General features: G+C 44.8%; 1 protein-coding gene across 2 annotated transcripts in view; it reads left to right on the forward strand.

Moving 5' to 3' along the window:
- Window positions 1–24,276, forward strand: part of FNDC3B (fibronectin type III domain containing 3B) — a 282,861-nt gene that overhangs the window by 200,130 nt on the left and 58,455 nt on the right. For both annotated transcript variants that reach the window (XM_083503926.1, XM_083503927.1), the window contains exons 7-9: window positions 12,139–12,197; window positions 17,949–18,106; window positions 20,670–20,729. In XM_083503926.1, coding sequence (XP_083360052.1) covers window positions 12,139–12,197; window positions 17,949–18,106; window positions 20,670–20,729 — 277 coding nt within the window. The remainder of the gene's footprint in view (window positions 1–12,138; window positions 12,198–17,948; window positions 18,107–20,669; window positions 20,730–24,276) is intronic.

The following is a 24,276-nucleotide window of genomic DNA, read 5'->3' on the forward strand; positions in this document are numbered from 1 at the left end:
CCGCAGCCTGGATGCATTCAGAGCACTCCATACAAAAGTTCTGTTTCTCACTGTAGCCACCAAGAGACTTCTAAGTTGGTGGTTAACGTTGAGAAGAAAGGCTAAAGTTCAACCCGCCAAACTGGACTTGCCTTTTATCCATGTATGCAGCTTCTGTATTGCTGTTTAATTGGCGGTTGCTTCAAAGCCGATGAGCCGTGGCTGTGCTCCATGCTGCGTCTCTGTCGTTCCCCTTTGCAAGGCAAAAGCATTCCTCCAAGGGGGCAAAACACATGTTGCATCAGCTGTGCTCGCCCTCGTATATTGTCATAGGCAGCACCACTTTACCAAGAAAGCTTTGCTTGGCCTTCAGTTGGCCAGCTGTATGTTGTTCATTGCAAGGACTGGCTCAGATCTTGGGCCAGTAATATTTGCAGGGGGTGGGTGTTCGCTGCTGCTGTATTTAAGCAATCGTAAAAAAAGAGGAAAGAAGATCATAAATCCAAGCTGTGACCTTCATGCTCGTGCCACCCAGAGTTCTGTTTCATGCTCTTGAGCATCCTACTTCCTTTTTCACCTAAAACTCCACCCAACTTTGCTTTCGGAAATGAATGTAACCAAAACGTCAAAATATTCAGTGATGTATATCAATCAGTGATGCTCTGAAATCTAGGCTTCCTCTGATACCTGTTGTCATCGATCTTAGATCCCCATGTGAACAAGCTGGCCAATCGTGGTCTCAAGTATGGTGGTGTTGGAGAACCTTAGTTGTTCTGTGGGACTTGGACATTCACACCAAGACAGTTCTCAATGGTCAGCTTGGGACTTCTCAGCCACCATGAGAACCATGTGGTTTTCTCAAATGGTCCATTGGCCTGACTGGCAAGGTGGAGCATAATTTCAGATTGGTCCTTGCTGCAGACCTTGAGTGGGATGGTCTGGGGCTGTGATTCCTCCATTATCCTGGTCAAACCATTTCCTGGCATGTCTGGTCTTAAACAACCCTCTGCTAGGGTAGAAGACCCATTAAGTTGGTCTGCCTCCAAATACTTAAGGATTCTGGATTCTTGAGTGCCTGTTTTCCAGAAGAGCTTACCACCCTTGAATGCCCATTTCCTAGAGCTTACAATCCTATCTAGGTCTTAGACTTGGTATGGAACACAATGGTGCAATGGACCAGGCAACCTCTCTGGCACTGCAGAGCCCAGTTTGCCGCTCTAAATACTAGGGATTATTTGGGGTGATGGAGCAGGTGGGGTGATAGCTAGAGCACAGGTGCATAAAGCTCACTGTGAAGCTGGCCAAACAGATGTTAAAATACAGAATCGTGCCTGTTGCATGATGGTGACAGCAACAATGAAAGAAGGTACCTTGGCCTCCTGGCAAGGGACGTAGCTGCACAGGCAAGTTTATGGTGATTTTGGTTTGCTGGCTCCCAAGGTCACGATAGCTGAGTGAAGGCGTGTGAAGCTGCTGGGATTTGGACAACCTACTGGCAGCTGCCATGAGAGCACGGAAGTGTGTGGGGGGGCTATTAGGAATCGGCCGATTGGGGGGGGGGAACACGCTCTTGTCTAGCAAATTGGAGGCTACACTCTGCGTGACCAGCGAAAGGTTTCTGCCAGCAATTGAGGTGGTCACGGCCTCTGGAAACCTGGAAGAAATTCTGAGCGCGCAGATGATGTTATGACTGGCACATCTGCAAGCGAGGAACCGCGCTTGGGAGTGAGGCATGCGGCATGGAAGGACCCAGTCCTTATGTCACCAGCCTGGAATGGAGGGGCTGCTTGAAACAGCAACTACTTTACTATCGCCAGGCTGCTAAGTGTCTCGCTGGACCTTTCCCGTCTTTGCTGTGAAGGAGTCGGGGGTGGGGTGGGGGGCAGGCGGAGAGAAGCCCTTAAGCCGTGTTTACAGTGGAGATATTTTAATTAGCTTTTGGGCTTGCAATTCAAACAATTTGCATAACACAGCTGCTCTCGGAGCAAACATGAGAACCGTTCCTCCTCGTGGGAACTTGAAACTTTGGTTTGTGATACATTTACTTTACCCACCGTCTGTTTATTGTTTGCATGGAAGCTCATCCTTACTTTCATAAAGGATTTCTGCGAGGGTGCAATAAGCAGTATGCATGTTCTGCCCCGAAGAAGCACAGAGACGTTGCGTAGCTGAAACTCTACTTTCAATGTGTACCTGACTCTGGCACTGTTAATTCCCCATGCTGGAGGTTTTCGAGATTTCTACCCTCAGAGTCCCTGCACCACATGGATTTGTCTGTTGAGAAACTCCTGCAGATCTGAACTTCACAACATTGCAGAAGATTCTGGAGCCTATTTGAAGGCGCTCCTCTCACTCAGGCAGAGGCATGCCTGAAACGTTTCCTACCGTCTTTGCTATGGCTGCAGGACAGAATCAGCACAGATAGGCAGGCAGTCTTCATCTGTCATTAGCTAATCTCCTTGCAGCCAAACAGCATGTGACGGTGCAGTCATGCATGTCTCTGTCCCTGTCAGATACATAGGCAACATGGTTTGGTGGAGTCTGAAAAGTGAAATCCCGATGGGCTTCGCTATGTTTTGCAGCTTTAAGAAATTCACCACCAGCCGCTCAGCTCTTGATTCCGGAAGTGAATAGGGGGAAACTCCTTAAAGCAGCCTCCCCTAATCTGTCGTCATCTGGACATTTTGGACTGTTAACTCCCATCACCCCCGAAAGTTGACAATGTAGGCTGGGACTGGTGGAAGCGGTAAACCAAAATGCCGAGTTGGGGACAGTTGGCTTAAAAGCAATGAAACCTTGACATTATCAGCCCCATGCTCTAACCAACTGAGCTATCCCTGCGCAGATTTTGTGCCTGCGTGTGGAGGGGCGTTGTTGCTTTTTACATCACATCCCTTGCACCCTCCATCGAAAGACCTCTGGTATGCTTCCGAGGATCTCCAGGGCTCAGCATGGCATAGTTTTCAAGCCATTGGTTCATATTCTTGAGCTACGAGGGTTGGACTAGAATTACCCTGGTGGTCCCTTCCGACTCTACAGTTCTGTGATTCCTCTATGATCCTCAACGCACATGGCTGAAAGTAAATTCGGATAAAATCAGTGGGGATTTACTGCATTTTTACTATTTTTTGTCGGGACCCTGCCAGAGTGACTGGGGCAACCCAGTTAGATGGGCAGCATATACAACTACTACTACTACTACTACTACTATTATTATTATTATTATTATTATTATTATTATTATTATTATTATTTATTATCGCTGTGCACTGCAGTTCCCAGATCTGGATACAAGAAGCTGCTCCGGCATTCTCCTTTCTCACCATGCCTACACGGGAAAACTGGAAAGATCCCGAACGCTTCAGATTAGACAGGTGGTAAAAATGCAGACAAATCAGATGCCACAGTCATTAACCCGAATCCTGCTTCCTTCTCATCCCCGCCCGCCTTTTAGAAACCTACTCAACTTGGCATTGAGGGAAAGTTCCTTCTTGCCTCTTAATTGGCACAAGGGGCCGCCATTGTGAGAACCATTTTATGTTTGCTGTGTTTTTGAGAATTGGCCCTGTCTGCGTGGCTTGCCAAAGTTCTTGTACTTTTCTACCCCTCTGAGTGTTAAGACAACAGGTGGGATCTTTCCCCATTCCTGATGCTGCCTGCCTGCAATGCAGGGCATTTGATGGGGTGGTGGAGGAGAGGAGGAGGAACTATTTGCAACGGAGCAACTCAGCTTGGAGGACTTTGGGTAATAATCCTTTTCTGTTTGTTGTTGATCCAGGCCAGCGTGTAGGCGTCCTATAGGCCTCGTAAAAACCCATCTGGTTCGTAAAAAGAAGCTTTAAAACCAAGAAACATGACAAATCGGCGCAAGGTTCTAGGGGACTTCGTTTATTTTTGAGGCTTTGCTGAGAGCCAACACCGCTAAGAGACACCAGCGTTCACCTTTCCTGTGCCTTCCTTCATCTTACGCATTCATCTAAACTCAGTTTTGCCACGTTTATCTTAGCAGGGAACGGAGAAATGAAAGTTACTGCTTAAATTATTGCAATTCTTCTTGATCCTCCTTGCTCCCCAGATTTGCTTCCTGTTGGAGTCACAGGGTTCCTGTATTTACATAACACCGGATTTGAATTTTTCTTTCCAGGAACTAAATGTGCTCTGTGTAGAATTCTGTTGTTGCTTTTGCAGAGAAGCTGCATGGTTTGCAGTTAGAGGTATGGCCTATGTGGGGTTCGATGTAATTTATTCTTTTGGTATTGGGACGTTGGTGCCCATAATGGAATGTGCTACAGCTTTAACAAAGTTTTAACACGGAGCACTCCATTTGGCGTCCCCCCAAAAGCTTAGGTGTGCTTAGCTAGACTTCGGGTTCTCCTCTTTTTCTTCTTCATCTTCATAGGGTTGAAGAGGATAAGGCAGGTGGGAGGAGAACCATGCGCACCACTTTGAGCTCCTTGGAAGAAAATTGGGGGGGGGGGGTTATAAATGCAAAAAAATAAATCCTCCACAGACAGGCAGACCACTATTCTTCCTTTGGCAAGTTAGCATGGTAGTGCAGAAGGGAGGGACTCCTGAGCACATGATATGCCTGGAAAGATCTCCAGATTCAGTTCCTGGTTTCTACAGGTAACACCAAAGAAGATCTGCATCTCGGAGCCTGAAGAGCTGATACCACTCAGTACAGATAATATAGATTCTGAGCTGAAAGGACATAATGGTCTGACTCTGCGTAATGTAGCCCACTATGCTTCATATTTCTTCCTGGATCTTGCTGTTAGCAAGGGTTTCCCAAACATGGGTCTCCAGCTGGTTTTTATTATTATTATTATTCAAAATTAAAACAAAAGATATTATCCAGAAACATATCATCCTTATTTTCCCCCCATTTTTCCACCCTCCCCCACCCTCCCATTGGTCCTGCTAGCTAGGGATGATGGGAGTCGTAGTCCAAAAACAGCTGGAGACCCAAGTTTGGGAAACCCTGGCTTAGTTCAAGAGTTCTGGTGCCTTGCAGCAAGCACTTTTTGAAAGGGTTGTAAGTGATTCCCCATGCATTGCCCAGAGTTGCTCTTTGTGATTTTAAAAAAGAAAAAAGTTATGCTGGCCACAGGATGTTCATCACACAGTCCTGTGGCTTGTGGCTTATGTCTAATATCTGATGACTGTGCCAGTCCTGTAAACTACTGGCACACTGGTTTATCTGCTGCCGATAAGGATGGGGAGGCCGGTTGAGCTGTTTGCATTTAAAGTCATTCCTAGCTAATTCGCACGTGATGCAAAACTAAAAAAAGCAGCCTTCCTTCAAATTTTGCAGTTCTCCGAATTTTGCAATGTAGTTCTTCTAGTCAAGTCATATGTACAGTGGTACCTTGGTTTAAGAACAGTCCTGTTTACAAACAATTCGGTTTAGAAACTCCACAAAACCGGAAGTTAGTGTCTTGGTTTGAGAACTTTACCTCGGTCTAAGAACGGAATCCAAACTTGGTTTAAGAACGGTTTTGGTTTAAGAACGGACTTCCGGAATGGATTAAGTTCGCAAACCGAGGTACCACTGCGTAGAATTGCATGTGCTAGGGTAAAGTGTGCATAAGGAATCATATATTAGTGAAAATAATAGAGGAAACGGCTTGCAAAAATGTGTGTAATAGGATACATTGGTACTGAAATGCTGATGAATTTTCAGGTATCCTTTTTTAGAACATTGCAAACTGATATTTGTTTTATTTCTTCATAAAAATATTTATATTCTGCTCTTTCATAAAGAGAAATCAGAGCATTTTACAACAATAGCACATAAAACTAGTCAATAAAAGAACATTAAAAAGTTTGGAAAGCCAAACTAAAGAAAGGGGAAAATGAGACACTGAAAGGAACCAGAATTGATAGATTACCCCATCCCTAACATTGTCCTTTTCTCCTTAGTTGCACCTCCCATTTTGTCACGAGGGCAAATCTGAAAACAATGCAGAACTTTCTTACTGGTCCTATGAAGGTTAGAATCATGGGTGTGTTTCTTTGATGGGCATCTAGTTTCTCTAAGCCTTTGTGGAGTCATGTGTAATCTTGTCTTTGCTCCAGTATCTTTTCGGTGCTTGGTTCACTTCGTTATCACTTCAGAGGGTCCTCCTAGCTCTCAGCTGACCTCTGCTGGATATAGAGTTTTTAACAGGCAGATAAATGTATACCTGGGACTTGACCCTGCTAACAGGACTTCCTGGCTGCAGAACAAATGTGAGTTAGGCCTCTGGTCTCTAGAGCACATGGAAGAGCAGTGCGCTAGGAATGCTTGAGGAATGGTGGATCTGAATTCTGAAATGGACCCACCTGATCCTGCTCAGAACATAGACCTCCTTTGGGATCAGGACTCCAACAAATCCCACAAGCAATCTGCCTCCAACAGCTAACAGCCCCAGGGAGCAGCTAGAGCCACAGGTGTTGAAAAGGGGTCTGCAAATGTCCCAGGGAGCATTTAATGTTTTGCCATCCCTCCCGGGGACATTGGAAAAAGAAAGCTGGACACATGGAAGCCAAAGCTGTTTCCTCAGGCCATTCCAAGCAGCTATTCCCCACTAAAAGGCTTTAAAAAATTAAAAAATAAAAGTACAGCCCTCGGACCACACAAAGTGTTTTGCTTTGTTTCTTGAAGGATGATATGTTTGTTTCTTCGTTCGTTTTAATCCACATGCGAAAATGGGCCAGTACAGCCTTTGAATAAGGAAGTTTTAAATGTTTGATGTCTTACCGTCTTTTGATTTGTTCGAAGCCTCAGAGTGGCTGGAGTAACCCAGCCAGATGGGTGGTGTGTAAATAATAAACTTTTTTTTGTTATTTATTGAACTGTACAATTAATTAATTAATTAATTATACTGCCCTATACCCTCAGGGCTATTATTTCACTCTTCGCTGTGTCTCATGCCCATTTAGATACGACACTTCCCTCCTTTCACAATACCATTTATACATCACTTGTGCGGGATGTTAGCACTCAAAATGTGCGAAAGTGTTACGGACCAAATTTAGGCTGGCAAGTCCACCCCCTAACTGGCACTCGATTTCAGTGGTCAGGAGCAAAGCCTGATTTACCAGTGAGTACGCGGGTGGCGCTGTGGGTTAAACCACAGAGCCTAGGACTTGCTGATCAGAAGGTCAGCAGTTCGAATCCCAGAGACAGGGTGAGCTCCCATTGTTCGGTCCCCGCTCCGGCGGGAAGGTAAATGGCATTTCCGTGCGCTGCTCTGGTTCGCCAGAAGCGGCTTAGTCATGCTGGCCACATGACCCGGCATCTGTACGCCGGCTCCCTCAGCCAATAAAGCGAGATGAGCGCTGCAACCCCAGAGTCGGTCACGACTGGACCTAATGGTCAGGGCTCCCTTTATCTTTACCTATTTTTATACTACACTTGATCTTAGCCAAAAGGCCGAGAAGTGATTATCTCTACCTATTTTTATCATTAATAGAAATACATGCCATGAGCTTTAAGCTGGAATGGGGAACCTGTGGCCCTCCAGATGTTGTTGGATTACAACTCCCATCACCCCAATTATTACGTTACGTTGGATGGTGTGAGTTGGGTGTCCAAACAACCTCTGAAGGCCAACAGGTCAATGAAAGGGGCCTAAGGAAGACGAAGAGGCTTATGTTACACATTTATATCCTTCCCAGAGAAATGATATTTGGCCACCATTTCCCCCTGTCTTGGTACAGCAACGTCGTAGTCCATTCTTGGGCCTCAGCCCTTAACAATATGACCCTTGCCAAAGTCATAACAGGAATCGGTCATCCCTCGCGGGAATGTATGTTTAGAGTTCTGTTCCCCCACCCCTTAAATATCTAAAATAACCGCCATGTTTGTTTTATAGTCCCTGTATCCTATTTTTATCCAGTGCTTCAGCTGGAGTGTGCTAGTCATCAGTGACTTGAAAAGGGTCAACGCTGGGGTTAGTTACTGTAGAAAATTGTCACTTTTTCCACATGGAGAGGGAAATGAAATTTCATTGAGCTTTGTGGGTTTATTTTTATCTCATCTCATTACTGAGTGTGACAGGAATCCCAGCTATAAAGCAATGTAAAGAGAGAAAATCTGGTCCACATGTTAAGGATTAAAGGTCAAGAATGATTCAGCTTCAGCTTCTGGCAGCTAAGGTGAAGTAATAAGTATAAAGAATTTTGCAGTGAGGAAGAAAAGGGGCATTTGATTATCCCCCGCCCTGAAGATTTCAGGAGGAAATGCCAGCTCCAGTGGGTCCAGTAGTTTTAAGTTATTTCACATCATTTCAAATTTGCACACTGCCTCTCTGTATTAACTGTACTTGAGCTGGTTTACAATCCATAGCAATTACAAAATACTTGAAAAAAATCGCTTTGCCATCCTGTAGCCATTCGAAATACGGCTGAAAACAGACAAAACAAAAATTCAAGAATCTGCTTCGCATACTGTGTTGCAATAAAATAACAGAACAAAATTACCAGATAACAAAACAAAAATTCACCCATCATTAACAAATGCAAATAAAACCAATAAATACAACCCATAATAAAACAAAAAAAAACCACACCAGTTCCAACTAATTAAATAATTACATGATTATATAATTACAAGACATCATTTATGTTGAGTTACATTCAGCGTTTCTTAACATTTAGTGGCTTGTGGTTTGACTGTTAAGATACATCTTTAAGACAATTTTGAAGTGAATATTGTTACCTAACAAAGAGAGTCTCCATTACTGAGCCAGAGCAGAATATGAATTCTTATGACATGGTTCTTTCTTCCTGGAAAATCCATTTTGTTCAGAATTCATCTGTTTCCCATTGTGTAGTTAATTGTCAGTTGTGGTCGTATCAATACAGAGCTCCAAATGTTTCCATGCATTCATAGTTGCACTGCATCATTGGTTTTGAAGTCTTGAGAATATGGAGCACTTTTCACACATGCATGTTTCACTTGCAATGTGTTTGTGCAAGAATGCAAATAGTTTGGATCTGGATTCTTGAAATACTGTCAGAATGGCCTTTGGGGTTTTCAGAGATTTGTAGCTTTCCGCCCACGTTTTAGTGTCATGATCTTTGGCAGCCAGGCAATGTCAAGTGTGATCCGCTTGAAGATTAATTTGCACTGAGTATTTTCTTGGGAACCACTGCTTTTGGTCAGGTTCTTTATTTTCTTTTTCAAACTGAACTATTCTTGTTATGAATAGTAATCTGAATGATTAATAGTAATCTGAATGATTCACTAAGTGGACAAGCTACCACCATATCCTTTCCTGTTATGAGTTGAATAGTGATGCCTTATTGCCCTTGAGCTTGAGTTAACTCAAGCAGAGAGAGAAAAGGAGCAAGCTGAGAGCAAAATGGGGAGCACAAATCCAAGGGATGGGAGATAGGTAGTATAATCAGGATTGAAAGGATTATTACTATGGAATATTCCCATAAACAAGAGCATAAAGATCTGATAGGCTTCCTTCTGTGCTAAAGTAGGCAGAATCAGAATTGATATGTAAGACTCTTGTTATGTTTGTGCTCCAAATGCCATTTGGAGTCTTTGCCAGAGGCTGAATAATCATCCTGTGTTCCTTCCTTTCGAAGGAAATTGTCTGAAGCTGGCAGACCAGTTTAGCATAGTCTGCCTGTCTCTGAGCAAAACAGTGTCGCCATGCTCAGCCGTCCCTCAGTGTGTTGTCTTCCCCCAGTATGTGCCTGGAAAGGTGGCTTGTCTGCTAGATTGTTCGAATGCAAAAGGAAACAGGCCAGCATTCCGGTTCCACAAATGGCAGGATCAGGGCATTTTCAGCCCGGTCGACAACTACAGATCTTACGTGGGCGAAACTATGCACAGCTTCATAATTCTTCTTTCGTAGCTGAATTTTGAGGACTTTCCTGATACTGAGTTACTAAACCTGCTTTCTGTGCCCAGTTGTTCGTTTTCCAGATGTCGCAAAGACAGTTCTTTTGCCTACCTATGGCCTGGATCGGGTGTGGAGAACCTTTGGCCTTTCTAATGCTCCTGGGCTACAACTCCCATCACTCTTGACTGTTGGCCATGCTGGCTGGGGTTGATGGGAGCAGCAACTAGAGGACCCAAAATCCTGCCCCAGTGCATACTAGATTAGGTTTTGGCCGAAATACTCTTGATTCTTAAGAGGAACCTAGGAAACTCCTTTCACCCCTGCTCCTTACCTAGGGTTAGAGGAATAGGATAGCATGGCAAGTTCCCGCCCCCCCTCCCCCAAGTGGAAATAATGACACATGACACAATTGTTAAGGTTAATGGGCTAAAAAAGGCCACAACTTTATTGGTTACAGGTGAGGAGCGGTATTGGCTTAGGCATTGGTCCTAACCAACTATATACGACTTCAGCCCGTCCGCTTGAAGTCCGGAAGGGTTAACCACCAGTAGGGAGAGTCCTTCTGATGCACATCAACTAGGAATTCCCCCGGGGTCACCGATAGGGGGCGTGCCTTAGGCCCTCACCTCCCTATGCTTCGGACAAGGCCACGCCCCCCAGAATCCTTTACCGGACTACCCTTCAATACGCGGGGCAGGTGATGGCGTTACCTCCCCTCTTCCAACTACAGAAATATTCCAATGCCTAACTACCAATATCAAGAAAGTTGTGACGATTTGCTACAAGGTAGGCGAAAACCAAGTGGGTGGTGCCAATTTGCCAAGTGGAAAAAAATCCTACCAGGCCCCTCAACGGCAACCAACCAAGGTCCATAGCAAGGTCAAAGGGAAAACCTTATAGGCTGGGGAAAACCAAACTCTGAGGAGCGGCAAAGAGGGAGATCCCTGGCTGCGTCCTTCTTAAAATGGGGCAGGCCACGCCCCCAGAGCCAGCCAATTGGCTGGCCAGGGGGTGACATGGCCGGGAATCCCTCCAATCACGTGGGTGGAAGGGTGGAAGTGGCTTTGCGTGGCAAGTTCCCGCCCCCTCCCCCAGTGGAAATAATGACACATGACACAATTATTATTAACCTTAATAATTAAGGGTTAAAAAAGGCCAAAACTTTATTGGTTACAGGTGAGGAGAGGTATTGGCCATAGCCTTCCACCGGCACCAAGCTTTCAACCCTGGCTTCATATCCTGGTTGAGGTTAACTTCAAAACCTTGTATGTTAAGATTGACGGACGGGACCCTCCTGGTAGTTCTGCTGCCTTCAGACACTCGGGTTGGGGGTGGCCTAGGAAGAGGGCATTTTCTGTGGCAGCCCCTAAGTTGTGGAAATCCCTCCCTAGAGAGGTGTGTCTGGCAACTTCATCATACAGCTTCCGGTGTATAATGTATATACAACTTCAGGTGTATGTTTTCAGGAAACAGCCTATTTTCTGTGATTTCATCATTTTTCTACTTTTAGGTTTTAAAAAACTGTTTCCAATGTTATATTTTAAATTGTTGTAAAGCACCCCAGGACATTAGGGTGAACGGCAGGTAATAAATTAAAATAACCTCAACAACAGCTCTTGACTATGACTAAAGCTGACAGCCATTTCTAATCTGCATCTTGCTTTTTACTGTATATTGTTATTCTAATACATTGGTTTTTATATTGTATTTCTATGATGTGTTGATAGATTTTTTTCCTGTACACACCACTTTGGAATTCTCTCAATGAAACGTAGTTAAAAGAGGTTTGGAATAAGTACCGTATTTTTTGCTCTACAAGACTCACTTTTTCCCTCCTAAAAAGTAAGGGGAAATGTGTGTGCGTCTTATGGAGTGAATGCAGGCTGTGCAGCTATCCCAGAAGCCAGAACAGCAAGAGGGATCGCTGCTTTCACTGCGCAGCGATCCCTCTTGCTGATCTGGCTTCTGAGATTCAGAATTTTTTTCCTCTTGTTTTCCTCCTCCAAAAACTAGGTGCGTCTTGTGGTCTGGTGCATCTTATAGAGCGAAAAATATGGTAAATAAATATAGTTGATCTCGGCATGAGCCTTAGAATAGTGATTGTAGTTTGCACCGGAGGAAGAAGGAACTATTCGCATAGGGAGCAAGCATGAAAGTTCACAGTGCCTCCCCTTGATCCATGGTTAAAGCATTGCCTCTGTGTTATCTCTCTGATTGTGTGAACTTGCATGTGGATGAATTCAAAATTCGGTTGACGCTCTTGCTGCTGAAGCAAAAGTTGTAATTTCTGTCCTCTTTTTTTCTTCCTGCACAGAATGCGACACAGAAACAAAAAGGGTTCAAGATGTCCTTTCTGGAATTGAAAAACCGCAGGTATGTGATCCACTGGCATTTGACAAAAAATAATAATTACATAGCAGTGCAAAATTGAAGATATGAGATTAGATCTAGTGTAACATTCGTGCAAAGTAGCTTTGGAGTTCATGTCATTGGTAGCACACAAGCTTATATTTCACAGCGTAGGGGTTTTATCATCATCATCATCATCCAAGTTCACAACTCCCATTGGATTTCACTGTTGTGCTGTGCTAACAATGAGATTCCCGCTGGCAAAGTGGCTGCTGCAGAAGAGGGCTGCCACAATTGGGTATCATCCAATATTGATACATAGATATTTTCCTGTAATTGAATGAAGGCACCATTATTTTCCATGCCCAAGAGGATGTGCCCCATTGGCCTTTGCAGTTGGCAAGCAGGACAAACCCTCTTGATTGCCTGCATCTGTATAAACATATGTGTGTATATAGAAATCTAGCAGTAGCTGCTGTACTTCAGGCTTGCTTCAGCTTCTTAACCATCTGCCCAGTATACCTGAAGGAGCGTCTCCACCCCCATCGTTCTGCCCAGACACTGAGGTCCAGCTCCGAGGGCCTTCTGGCGGTTCCCTCACTGCGAGAAGCAAAGCTGTAGGGAACCAGGCAGAGGGCCTTCTCGGTAGTGGCGCCCGCCCTGTGGAACGCCCTCCCATCAGATGTCAAAGAGATAAACAACTACCTGACATTTAGAAAACATCTGAAGGCAGCCCTGTTCAGGGAAGTTTTTTATGTGTGACATTTTAATGTATTTTTAATCTTTGTCGGAAGCCTTCCAGGGTGGCTGGGGAAACCCAGCTAGATGGGCGGGATACAAATAATTTATTATTATTATTATTAATTTGCTAGCTGAAGCTCTGTGCTCCAGCCACTGACCTCAGGGACCTCTGAACAAGGGCAAAAACACTCCTGGTCTAGGTTTGGATGTAGTCGTCTAAGGACGGACAAATCTGTCCCTTTTCTGACCTGTGCTACTTTCATATATTTTTCACCCATATTTCTGCACTGGTCTGCATTGTTTGAAAGAAGATATCCTATTTAAGTAGAGAATTTCAGTATGAGAAGTGCATCTCATTCCAGTAGTTAGCTAAAGCTGCAGTCTTAACACCACTTCGGAGTTTGAATTGCACTCGGTCCTTCAAGCAACCCTCTGGTCATCTCGGCAGTTGCCTTAGCCACGAGGCTGCTTTGGCACAGCTGTGCCTCCTTATCTTAGAATCATAGAATCATAGAGTTGGAAGAGACCACAAGGGCCATCGAGTCCAACCCCCTGCCAATCTTAAAACACGTAATTGCTGCTGTAGCTCATGCAATCAGACCGTTAGTCATCTGGCTTTTTTAAAAAAGCGAATGTGCAGAAATAGCCCCCGCAAACATGTAAAATGTTTACAGCTGCATTCCTTGCATCATTCCCAGCTCTCCTTTCACATGTGTGGCATGCTGAGATTATGTAACAGGGCAGTCTGGTAGAAAGGTTTTTACGGGCTTTCGTCTGAGATGGCCTTAGCGTGCTTCGCTGATGACTTCAGCACATATGTGAGCACGTGAATTCCTGCCGGTAGTAGTTGCATGCATGATCTCGTATTTGCTGTGTGCGAGTCCAAATGAGAGAGAGAGAGAGAGAGAGAGAGAGAGAGAGAGAGAGACCCATACAGAAGCAATCCTGTTGAAATCCTGTAGAAATAGTAATACCAGCCTTGTTGCTCTTTTGCTTAATTGGCTATGTTTTTCGGTTAAGGGGGGCCATTACAAAGGAAGGAAAAGGTGATTGTTTAATGAATAGTAGACTAGAGAACCAGTAAGATGGAAAATGCTGTGAATGTTGCCTACTGATCTACCTGCTGGTCTCTGTATTTCAGAGACATAGTTGAAGTATTGCTTATAGGAGCACCTTCTTGAAAATTGCAACCTTTTTTTGCAAGGTCTGAGTTGTGGGTTGAAATTTGGAGATGCGATGTGCACACACACAATCGGTATCAGAATCTCGAAATTAAAATGTTTCTGTGACAGCTGAGAAAGCTTGTTCTGGACATATTGCTTAAAGGAATTGAAGCTCTGTCGTGAAGGGTTCTCCCCCCCCCCTCAAAAAAGTGCAATAAACTGTAATCTGATTTCTTCATTTCTTCTTAAAGTGGGTGTTTTAATTTGGATTATTGTTTCAAACAGACAACCTTGGGTCTTTATGATACCGACTTAGCTATTGTATGGCTAAAGGGGGAAATGAATGTAATTTTTTTGGAAATAACAAACTGAATAGTTTGGATTACCCAAACAAAGAAATGTGCCTTTTGTGATTCTCTGTTCTTGCTGTGCAAGAAGAAATAATTTCTCTCAACCTAGGTGTATAGTACTTTTATGACCCTGTGGTATTTTAATTAGGGCACAAACTACATTAGGAATGAATCCAAGCTATGCAATAAGTCCAGCTCTCATTCATTCCGGATGGGGCTTTCACAGGAAAGGTTTCCAATGGAGTGTGCATATAGTAAAGTCTTATGGACGGGTTGTTTGGCAGCAAATGTCAACTTACATTCAGCATAGACTGCTTGGTACCTTCTGGCTCAGTTCAAGGTACTTAGATGGATCAGTGGACTCTATTTTGACTCTCCGTTTAAACCAATGAAGCTGCCTAGCACCTCAAGGACCGCCTCTTCCCGTGTGAACCAACCTGGACTCTGCAATCATCGTGTGAGACCCATTTTTGTGTGCCTCTTCCACAAGAGGTCCAGAGGGCAGCAACACGAGAACGAACGAGCCTTCTCTGTGGTGGCTCCCTGCTTGTGGAATGCTCTCCCCAGGAAGGCTCCCCTGGCACCTTCCTTACAGTACATATCTTTGGGCCGCAGGTGAAAACATTCCTCTTCTCCCAGGCCTTTGGATAATTAAAACAACCCATAGTCTTTTAAAATTGGGGGTGGGTATTGTTTTTGTTTGTTATCATGGTTTGTATTTTTGTGTTTTTACATTGCAAACCGCCTTGTGATCCTTGGACGAAGGGCGGTGCGGAAATTCAATAAATAACCACTGTGGTTCTTTTGGCATCTTACGTTTTCCGCAGCGCCCTGCAACATCGCTCTGTCGGGCACTCTGGAGAATTGTAAGAAAGCTAATTTGGATTCCTAGATCTACCCATGTCTCCCAGGCAAGCCTGCAGGGGAGTGGAGGACCATGTTGGGCAACGCAGAAGACTTCCTCCCAAACCTGGAGCTTAAGATGGAGGTGGTGGGGCTAAGGCCAAAGCTATGGCTGAAGTGACTGGTTGAACCATGGTTTCTTGGTTTACAGCTCAGTTGGTTAGAGCATGGTGCCAAGGTTGCAAGTTCGATCCCCGTATGGGACAGCTGCATATTCCTGCACTGCATGAGGTTGAACCTGATCATCCACAGGGTCCCTTCCAACTCTACAATTCTGTGATCTATAGCAAGGACGTCCAACTCCCAAGAGACTGCGATCTACTCCCGGGATGAAAAACTGGCAGGGATCTACCCATTGGGGGGGGGAGGGGGAGCCGGAGTAGTTGAGCTTTTTCTAAGGGGGGCTCAGCTTCAGTCAGGCCGTTGCAGGGAAGCAGAGAACAGCCGCCAGGAACGGTCTACCATCGCACGGCCAGAGATCCGCGAAGCCTTTTGCCAGAGTGAACTTGCAGGGGCTTCAGAGACGCTGGCGTAGCAGGGCACTGACAGCCAATCAACGACTAGGACAGTACACCCAAGGATTCTCTTTTTCCTCCGCAGAAGAAAATGAGCCCGCGATCTACTGCTGTCACCCAGAGATTGACCTGTCGATCGAGGTTGACCGGTTGGACATCCCTGATCTATAGGGTGCAAGTCAGCACTGTGTGAAATTCCCCTCCTCCTCCCTGTTTTCCAAGATTTTCTTCCCGGGACGTCCACTATTTGTTTTACTCTCTGGATTGTGCAAATTATTAAAGTTTATAAAGGGATACCAAAAAAAGGAAAGTTCTTTTTGTTTTGTTTTTAGCCATATGTTCTAAATGGATACGTGTGTCCTAGCGAGTGATCATAAAGGAAAGAAAGCATTCCAACAGAACATTGGCTGGATATGGTACATGAAGTTCCAAGTCCTTGTCTGAATTTATGCAAAACAGTTATGCAAGCATGTGTCCATAATAAACAAAATGGTGTGGGGGGTGCTCTTTTTAGTCAGTTGTGCTTTTTAAAATAATAATAATAGAAACCTCCCCCAATCCAATTTGGTTGTCTTTTGTCCTCATTTTGACCTATAAAACGCCTAATTGGTATCAAACATTTTGTGTAGGGGCTTATTTCAGCTGTAAACATGTTTTATTCTTGGCTACCATTTTATCCCTGAGGCATTTTAATTGCACCGTCTCATTCGAGACATTGAGCTTTTGCTGCAGACGTCTGGCTTAATTCGATGTCAGCTTTAATCATTCCAGGTGTTTGAAGCAATCACCGTGGTTTTGTGGGGTTTTTTATTTTTTATGTTTTTTTACATAAGCTCAGAAAAATGTTAATGCTACGTGAACTCCTCCTTTGCCTGATAAACACGGCCCACAAGATTTATTAACTCGTTTTAGGAGTTGACTCCAAATAAGATCATAAAGTCATTTGTAGACCTTTTTCAGGGTTACAGATGTTTTGGTGCGGGATAAGATTAAGTGCGTTTGCGGATAATAACTTCTCCGGTGTCGCTGCCTTGTTGGCTCAGCGAAAGGGCTCAGAGATTGAGCTTGGCACGAAACGTACGCTTGGTGTGTCTGGGTCAAAACCAGACATGATGTGGGCGACAGTGATTTTTGGCAGCCCCACTTTCTCTACCTGTCGCCGCCTCCTCCTTGTGTTAATAGCAGCAGAGAGGGCACGGGAGGAAAAGGTTACATGTCTCCCTATGGGGCTGCTGATTAGCAGAGGAAAAACATGGGAAATCCTAATCTTAGATCTCCCTAAACCAGCCTTTCTCAACCTGTGGGTCCCCAGATGTTGTTGAACTACAACTCCCATCAGCCCTATCTAGCAAGGCCAGAGCTCAGGGATGGTGGGAGTTGTAGTCCAACGACATCTGGGGACCCACAGGTTGAGAACCGCTGCCTAAACCGTCTTCCAGGCATGTGTCTGTGCACAGGATTCATTTACCGTAGAGGAGGAAGTGGGGTTGAGTGTGCTCGGTCTGCCCCATCAGTGAAGGGCCATACCTCAACAGCAGAAGGTTCAGTTCCAGCATCTTCAGGCTGGAAGAGAGTCCTTGACTGAAACCTTGGAGAGCTTCTGCCTTCAGGGAACGCAGTTCTGAGCTATTTGTGTCTAGCTTCCAAGATTTGGAGGGTGACTGTGTGCAGTGCTCCTACTGTGAAGGAAACTTTGGCGCTCCTCTAGGCTCCTTGTGCATTCTAGAAGCCTACCCAACCAGAGTAGGTTTCCCACTTCAGAAAGTCCCCTGCTTAAGTCATTAAGGATGATGGGGACAGAGGAAGTAGGATAAGCATAGCTGCCCAGCTTCTTCCACTGGTTTTAAGGGGGATGGGTTGTGACTCTTAATATTGCAATTGGGGTACCTGAAGAAGGCTTCAGTCATGGCTTAGGGATGGGTGCAAGTGCTTGGTTCCGCTGCAAAATGTTTCTAGTAGAGCGCAAGGAGCAGTTTATTTGGGGTTTGAGTACCACCACCCTATCTTTGATGATGCCATTGTGTGTCTTCACCTCTTCTGTGCATACATGCCCACGATTCCTCTCGCCACTGACACTAACGCCATCTTCTTTTGTCTCTCTAGGTTTCCGATATCCAGGCGAGGACCGTTTTGCTCACATGGTCTCCTCCGAATGACCTTCTGAGTGTGGATAGGCACAGCAACGGTTTGCCTTATACCTGTATTTACGAAGTTGCCTTATCAGACAAAGGGAGGGATGGAAAGTACAAAATGATTTACAGGTAGAGAATATGCAAGTGCTACAATTTTTACATGGTCTTAAAAAAACAACAACAACTAAGGTGTTGGGGTTGGAAGGGTAAGGAGAAGCTGCCACCGCTCTTTTTCCAGCGTGAAGCACAATGTTCCTTCCACTTTCACAGTTGTCATTTTGCCATTCCCTCCTCCCTTTCAGCTCCCCTCCCAGCGTTTTTTTCCATAGTGTTCACCAGCTGGAATAGCCGTCTGCTGAGAGTGTGTGTGTGTATCCCAATGACTTCCAGAGCGGAATATTGGTGGCATGCCAGCTTGACTACTGTGTAGTCCACACAGTTCATCTAGAAAGAGGCCATTTAGCAAAGAAATTTACGAATTCACCTTTTGCCTTTGAGAGCATTTCCATAAGCTTGGATGTCACTGAATTTTAATATGGGAAGCAATAGGGCTTGTGGAAGTGTGGGATTTCTATGTATAAGTTCAGCATCGTATTGCTTTAAATAGTCACAGCTTCCACCAAAGAATCCTGGCGGCTGTAATTTGTTAAGGATGCTGAGACGTGTTGGAAGAACCCATCTTCCCCCACAGCAGACCTGTAATTTCCAGGCTGGTTGAACAGCCAGACCCTCTTCCGAGGGAACTGTAGCTCTGCTGGAGAGAGAGGGGTCTCCTAACAACTTTCAGCGCCTTTAAGCAACTATGCCCGCTTTTATATACGCTCTATACAGCTGACTGTGCCCCACAGTAATAAGATCTTTAAGTCTGCAGATGATACAACGGTGGTTGGTTTAATCACGGCTGGAGAGGGGGAGGCGGCCTATAGGAAGGAAGTTGAGCAGTTGGGGGAGTGGTGCAGGAAAAACAATTTACTCCTTAACTTAAAGAAAACAAAAGAGATGATTGTGGACTTTAGGAAATATAAATTGAATATTCAGCCACTTATTATTCAGGGGAAGTGCATGGAACAAGTCTCGGTGTTTCGATTTCTGGGAATGGAGTTGAGAGATGACCTAACATGGGGAGAAAACAGCAAAGACCTGATGAAGAGAGCATAGCAGAGGTTATATTTTCTCAGAATCCTCCGAAAAAACAACCTTTCAAAGGACCTGTTGATGGCATTTTACCATTGTACCTTGGAGAGTGCATAAACTTACGGTCTGTGTGTGTGGTTTGGGAGCTGCATGGCCAGGGAAAAAACAATGCTGTCCAGGGCTGTAAAGACTGCAGAGAGAATAATTGGGTGCACTCTTCCCACCTTAGATCAAATCTATGCTGTCAGGTGCCATAAGAAAGCTGCAGAGATAGTGCAGGATAGTGCGCACCCCGGAAATTATCTCTTTCAGCTTCTGCCTTCCAGAAGAAGGTATAGGGTCATAAAGACCAGGACTAGCCTCCTGAGAAACAGTTTTTACGCAAATGCAATTCTGGTTCTAAATGCAGCATAAGGAGTCTCTCTAGTATATTGTATTTTAAAATGGGGTTTCGGAGTTTTTAGGGGGTTTTGAATGTTTTATGTAAATTTTCAGTTTCATTGTTCTGTATGGGACAGTGACCATAAAGATATCGTATATCATATATATCATTTCCCAGGATTCTCTGGGGGAAGCAGCTACTGTTTAAAGTGGTTTGACACTGATTTAAATGTGTAGTGCAGCGGAGGCCTTTCTATTGTAAGTGCTCTGGACTTACAACGAGTTTAGAACATAGTGGCTGGGCACAATGGGTTGGCTTTCGTAACATAGGTTGCATGTTGTGAGTGTGTCACACAATCCATATTTTGTACCAAAATACAGTGGTACATTGGTTCCCAAATGGCTTGGCTCCTGAACAAATCGGCTCCTGAACACCACAAATGTGGAAGTGAGTGTTCCGGTTTGCGAACGTTTTTCAGAAGCTGAACGTCCGGCGCGGCTTCCGCAGCTTCCAATTGAGTGCAGCAAGCTCCTGCAGCCAGTTGGAAGCTGCGCCTTGGTTTTTGAACCGTTTCGGGAGTCAAACGGAACGGATTAAGCTTGAGAACCAAGATACCATTATACAGTATCTTTACAGCCATACCAATGGAAATTCCACTGCTTTAAAACTCTCCATGGTATCCAAGAGACATAGTAGTATTATTTATATACTGACCTTTAAGACAGGTTTACAAAACGAATGAAACAATGAGCATGCACATACAAAATCTATATTTTGTAAAAGCTGTAAAACGGTGCCAGAATTGACTCGAGAATACCCAAAAAGAAGAGTGGGGTAGGACTGATTTAGGCCTGTAGCCTGCACGATCCATTGATGACCATTTTTCTCTTTTTGGAATCAGCAATGTGAGCATGCCTGGACTGTGTTAGACATTGATTAGAGGTTGCTCTGTCCTTTAAAAAAGAATGAAAGAAATATTTACAGTGTACTCTGTTATAGAAAATAAAACCTGGGATTAGCTCAATTGTGCTTAATTGCATTTTGCACTGCTTGAAATTACTACTTTTCCTTCAGAGGCTGGTTTTCTTACGTCTTTAGAAGTAAGGTGTGCTATACATTTATGTAAATTGGCACTCTTTGTATGAAGGTTACCATTTTTCATTTCCTTTTTTTTAGTGGAGAAGAATTGGAATACAAACTGAAAGATCTTAGGCCAGCAACGGAATATCATGTCAGGTGAGCTACATTGGTTGGTAAGATTTTGCAGATTCAATCCATTCGGTGATAAATGTTGCAGCGGACTGTCCCAAACTTTATAGTTGCTGACATTTACATGTGGATATTTAATTATCCGGCTTAATTTTGTAAGTGCTTGACAACAGAATCGTGTTTTCCCCTCTTTTGGGACATAATCTAAGTCAATGTTGGCAACTTGGTGTTCCTCAGTGTATCGCTAAGTTTACAGGTATTAACAAAAGTTATCTGGGATTGTCAATATTTGGACGGTCACTGTAATGTGAGTAAACGTAAAATACTGGAAATGTTCTGTTTTTCTCTTGACCACATAGGTCAAGGATAAGACCCCTTTTCCACACATGTTTAAACAGGCTGTGTGCTCCAAAGCTCTCCCTGCCTGTTTAGATTTATTTCGTTGTTTTACATTCCGTTGCTGGATTGTCGTTTCTAAGGAAAAACTTTAAAAAGCTTCTAGAATGGTTGAGTGATAAGAATAAGGTAGACTAGATGTTCCTGCCTACAAATAAAAAATAAAAAAAATATTGTGTCTCAGTCTTGTTAGAGCAGGGTTTCCCCATCTTGGGTCTCCAGTTTTGGGACTACAATTCCCATCACCCTTACAACTGGTCCTGCTAGCTAGGAATGATGGGATTTGTAGTCCAACAACAACTGGAGACTCCAGCACAGAGTATTAAAAACAAAACGCAAAAAAGCTCCCCCCCCCATAAAGTTAAGTGTCTCCATTTCAGCCCAGCTGAGTCTTTACCTGCCCCACATCAAACGTGGACGTGGCTAGGCCCAAGCAGCCTCACAGCCGAATGAAGAGGCTTGGTGGGCTCAGTTAGGCCTTTGGGCTAGAGTTTCTCCATGCTTGAGTTAATGAATGTGGAACCCGCGGATGATTGTCAACTAAGGCTGCGTTCAGACATGGAGTTTATTGCATTAGTTTTACTGTATATATAATACTAGCACTTCTGTCCCAATTTCAACCGCCCTTTACACAGCAGTACCTTGTGTTGTAGAAATGTGGCTTTTTGGTTAATAAGCCACCATGCTAAATTTTAAATGGCGGGAAAGAACTGCAGGCCGCCATACTGCCCCAGACCTTATCAGCACAAAACTCCCACCATTTTCCAAGTTAAGGGAGTTGCAAAATGGTATTTTCCTGGAAACGACACAGAAATGAGCCCTGAGCTTCCACTTGATTTCCAGAAAATGGCTTTTACATTATATGAAAAGTCACGTAAAATGCCAAAAACAAGCAGTTATGGAAATGCCTAAGTTTTTCTTGGAATAGACCCATTGAAATTAATTCGCCTAACTTAGTCTCGTTCATTAAATTTAATGGATCTGCTCTGAGTAAGATGTAGTTGGCTACTGCCCAAGTTCTCCCCAGATACTACCAGACCCCAGAGAAGGGTGCAAGAAGATACCCGTATTTTTCACTCCATAAGACGCGCCTGCCCATAAGACGCACCTAGTTTTTAGAGGAGGAAAACAAGGGGGAAAACTTCAGCGCAGAGTGTGTAAGCGGCTCTTGCTTTTCTTCCTTTAAAGCAAGAAAAGTAAGAGCTGCTTACATGGCTTTTGTCCTGCTTTGTGCAGCTCTCACTTTGCTTGCCCATCCTTCCTCCCGCCTCGCTGTAAACCGAGGCAACACCGGAGCAAGAGGACAGATGCTTTGCTTGTTTTACAGCGAGGCGGAAGGAGGGGCAGACGGGAGCCCCTTCCGCCCCTCCTCCCAGCTCACTGTGAAGCCAGCAGAGCAAGCGCCGCTGACACGCTCTGCGCAGCTCTTCCTTTAAAGCGAGAGCTGCGCAGAGCATGTCAGTGGCTCTCGCTCTGCTTGCTTTACAGCGAGCAACGGACGGGAGCCATGGCTCCGGCTGTGGAGGTATCCCTCAGATCACGACTGCAGCAGCAGCTGAGGGATCCCTCTGCCGTCCAGTGCATTCGCTCCATAAGAGGCACAGACATTTCCCTTTACTTTTTAGGGGGGGGGGAATGTGTCTTATGGAGCGAAAAAAACGTTAAATCCCCAAACAGCTTCCTGGGGACCTGTGCTAGATTGAGGGTGGGCTTTGTGTTTCTCTGCCACCACCAGAACTCCCTTCTCTGGCACTTTGCTGTGTGAGGGAAGCATTCTTGTCCAGCCGTCAGTTCCCTTTGGTTTAAGGGAGGGAATTGCTTCGGATTGCCTTGCTACGTTTTGGCAAAGGCAGAGAGGCTGTCTCCTTTGCTTGCTCCATGTGTCGTCTCCCACATTCACACACCAATAAAGAAGGCGTTCAAGAGATACGGCCTAGAAATGATTCACAGGGGAAACATACGGCTGGATCCAACTTGCATCCAAAACGGCAGCCCACCCGCGGTTATACGGGAGAAGCTGTTTACGTGTTCATTTGGTTTCCCAGTTTGGACGAGAGAGAGCAAAAGCGAAGTCAAGAGTGTCTTAACCTTGGCAGCGTTTTCCAGAGGTTGACATTTTCAGAGGGATAAACTGTTCTGGAATATGCCTGTGGTTTTTGCTGCAATGCATGAGAATCCTACACTACTGTATAAGGCTTTCCAGCATCTTTCATATGTCACTCCTTTGTGAATGCAGGTGTCTTTATTTCTTCCCAAGGAGATGTCATTGTGGGTCATGTTCAGCGCTTAGTAGCCTCAAATAGAAACCCACACAATGTTCTGATACAATTTCTAGTTGCTTTGTTTTGTCTGCATCCCTTTTAAAGGAGCTCTGCTTTCGAAAGATTCACGTACAAATGCGTAAATATTTGTGTTAACTCATACATTTTACAATGTAGTAGATACGGTGCACATATTGCCATATATCCCAAGGCGAGCTGATGAGGCAAGATTTGCACTAGCTCACGCCTTATGCCCTATACCAGTTCTCAAGGAGTGCTAGTCTTCCTTGAGAGCTCCAAGCCAGTTTTTCAAAGCTTCCCATTCTAGCACTTCAGTAGAGTCATGGGAATGCCTTGCTGAATGGCTGGCACAAATGTTCTTGCCTCTCACACCAGGTTCTGATTCACTGATCAGCCTGCAAAAAAAAGAGAGAGAACACTGAAACTCAAAATATGGAAAAGCCCTTTGGCATTGTCTCCCCCTAGTCGCAGGGTTAGTCATTTTTGATTCAGGATAGGGCCATATTTGGGACGCGGGTGGCACTGTGGGTTAAACCACAGAGCCTAGGACTTGCGGATCAGAAGGTCAGTGGTTTGAATCCCCGCGACGGGGTGAGCTCCCGTTGCTCAGTCCCTGCTCCTGCCAACCAGTTTGAAAGCATGTCAAAAGTGCAAGTAGATAAATAGGTACCGCTCCGGCAGGAAGGTAAACGGCGTTTCTGTGCGCTGCTCTGATTCGCCAGAAGCGGCTTAGTCATGATGACACATGACCCAGAAGCTGTACGCCGGCTCCCTCGGCCAATAAAGCGAGATGTGCGCCACAACCCCAGAGTCGGCCACAACTGGACCTAACGGTCAGGGGTCCTTTTACCTTTACTAGGGCCATATTGATGTGAATAAATAACCTAAATTTGGCT

This window comes from Podarcis liolepis (assembly GCF_965112155.1).
Source record: "Podarcis liolepis genome assembly, chromosome: 5".
Classification (NCBI taxonomy): Eukaryota; Metazoa; Chordata; class Lepidosauria; order Squamata; family Lacertidae; genus Podarcis; species Podarcis liolepis.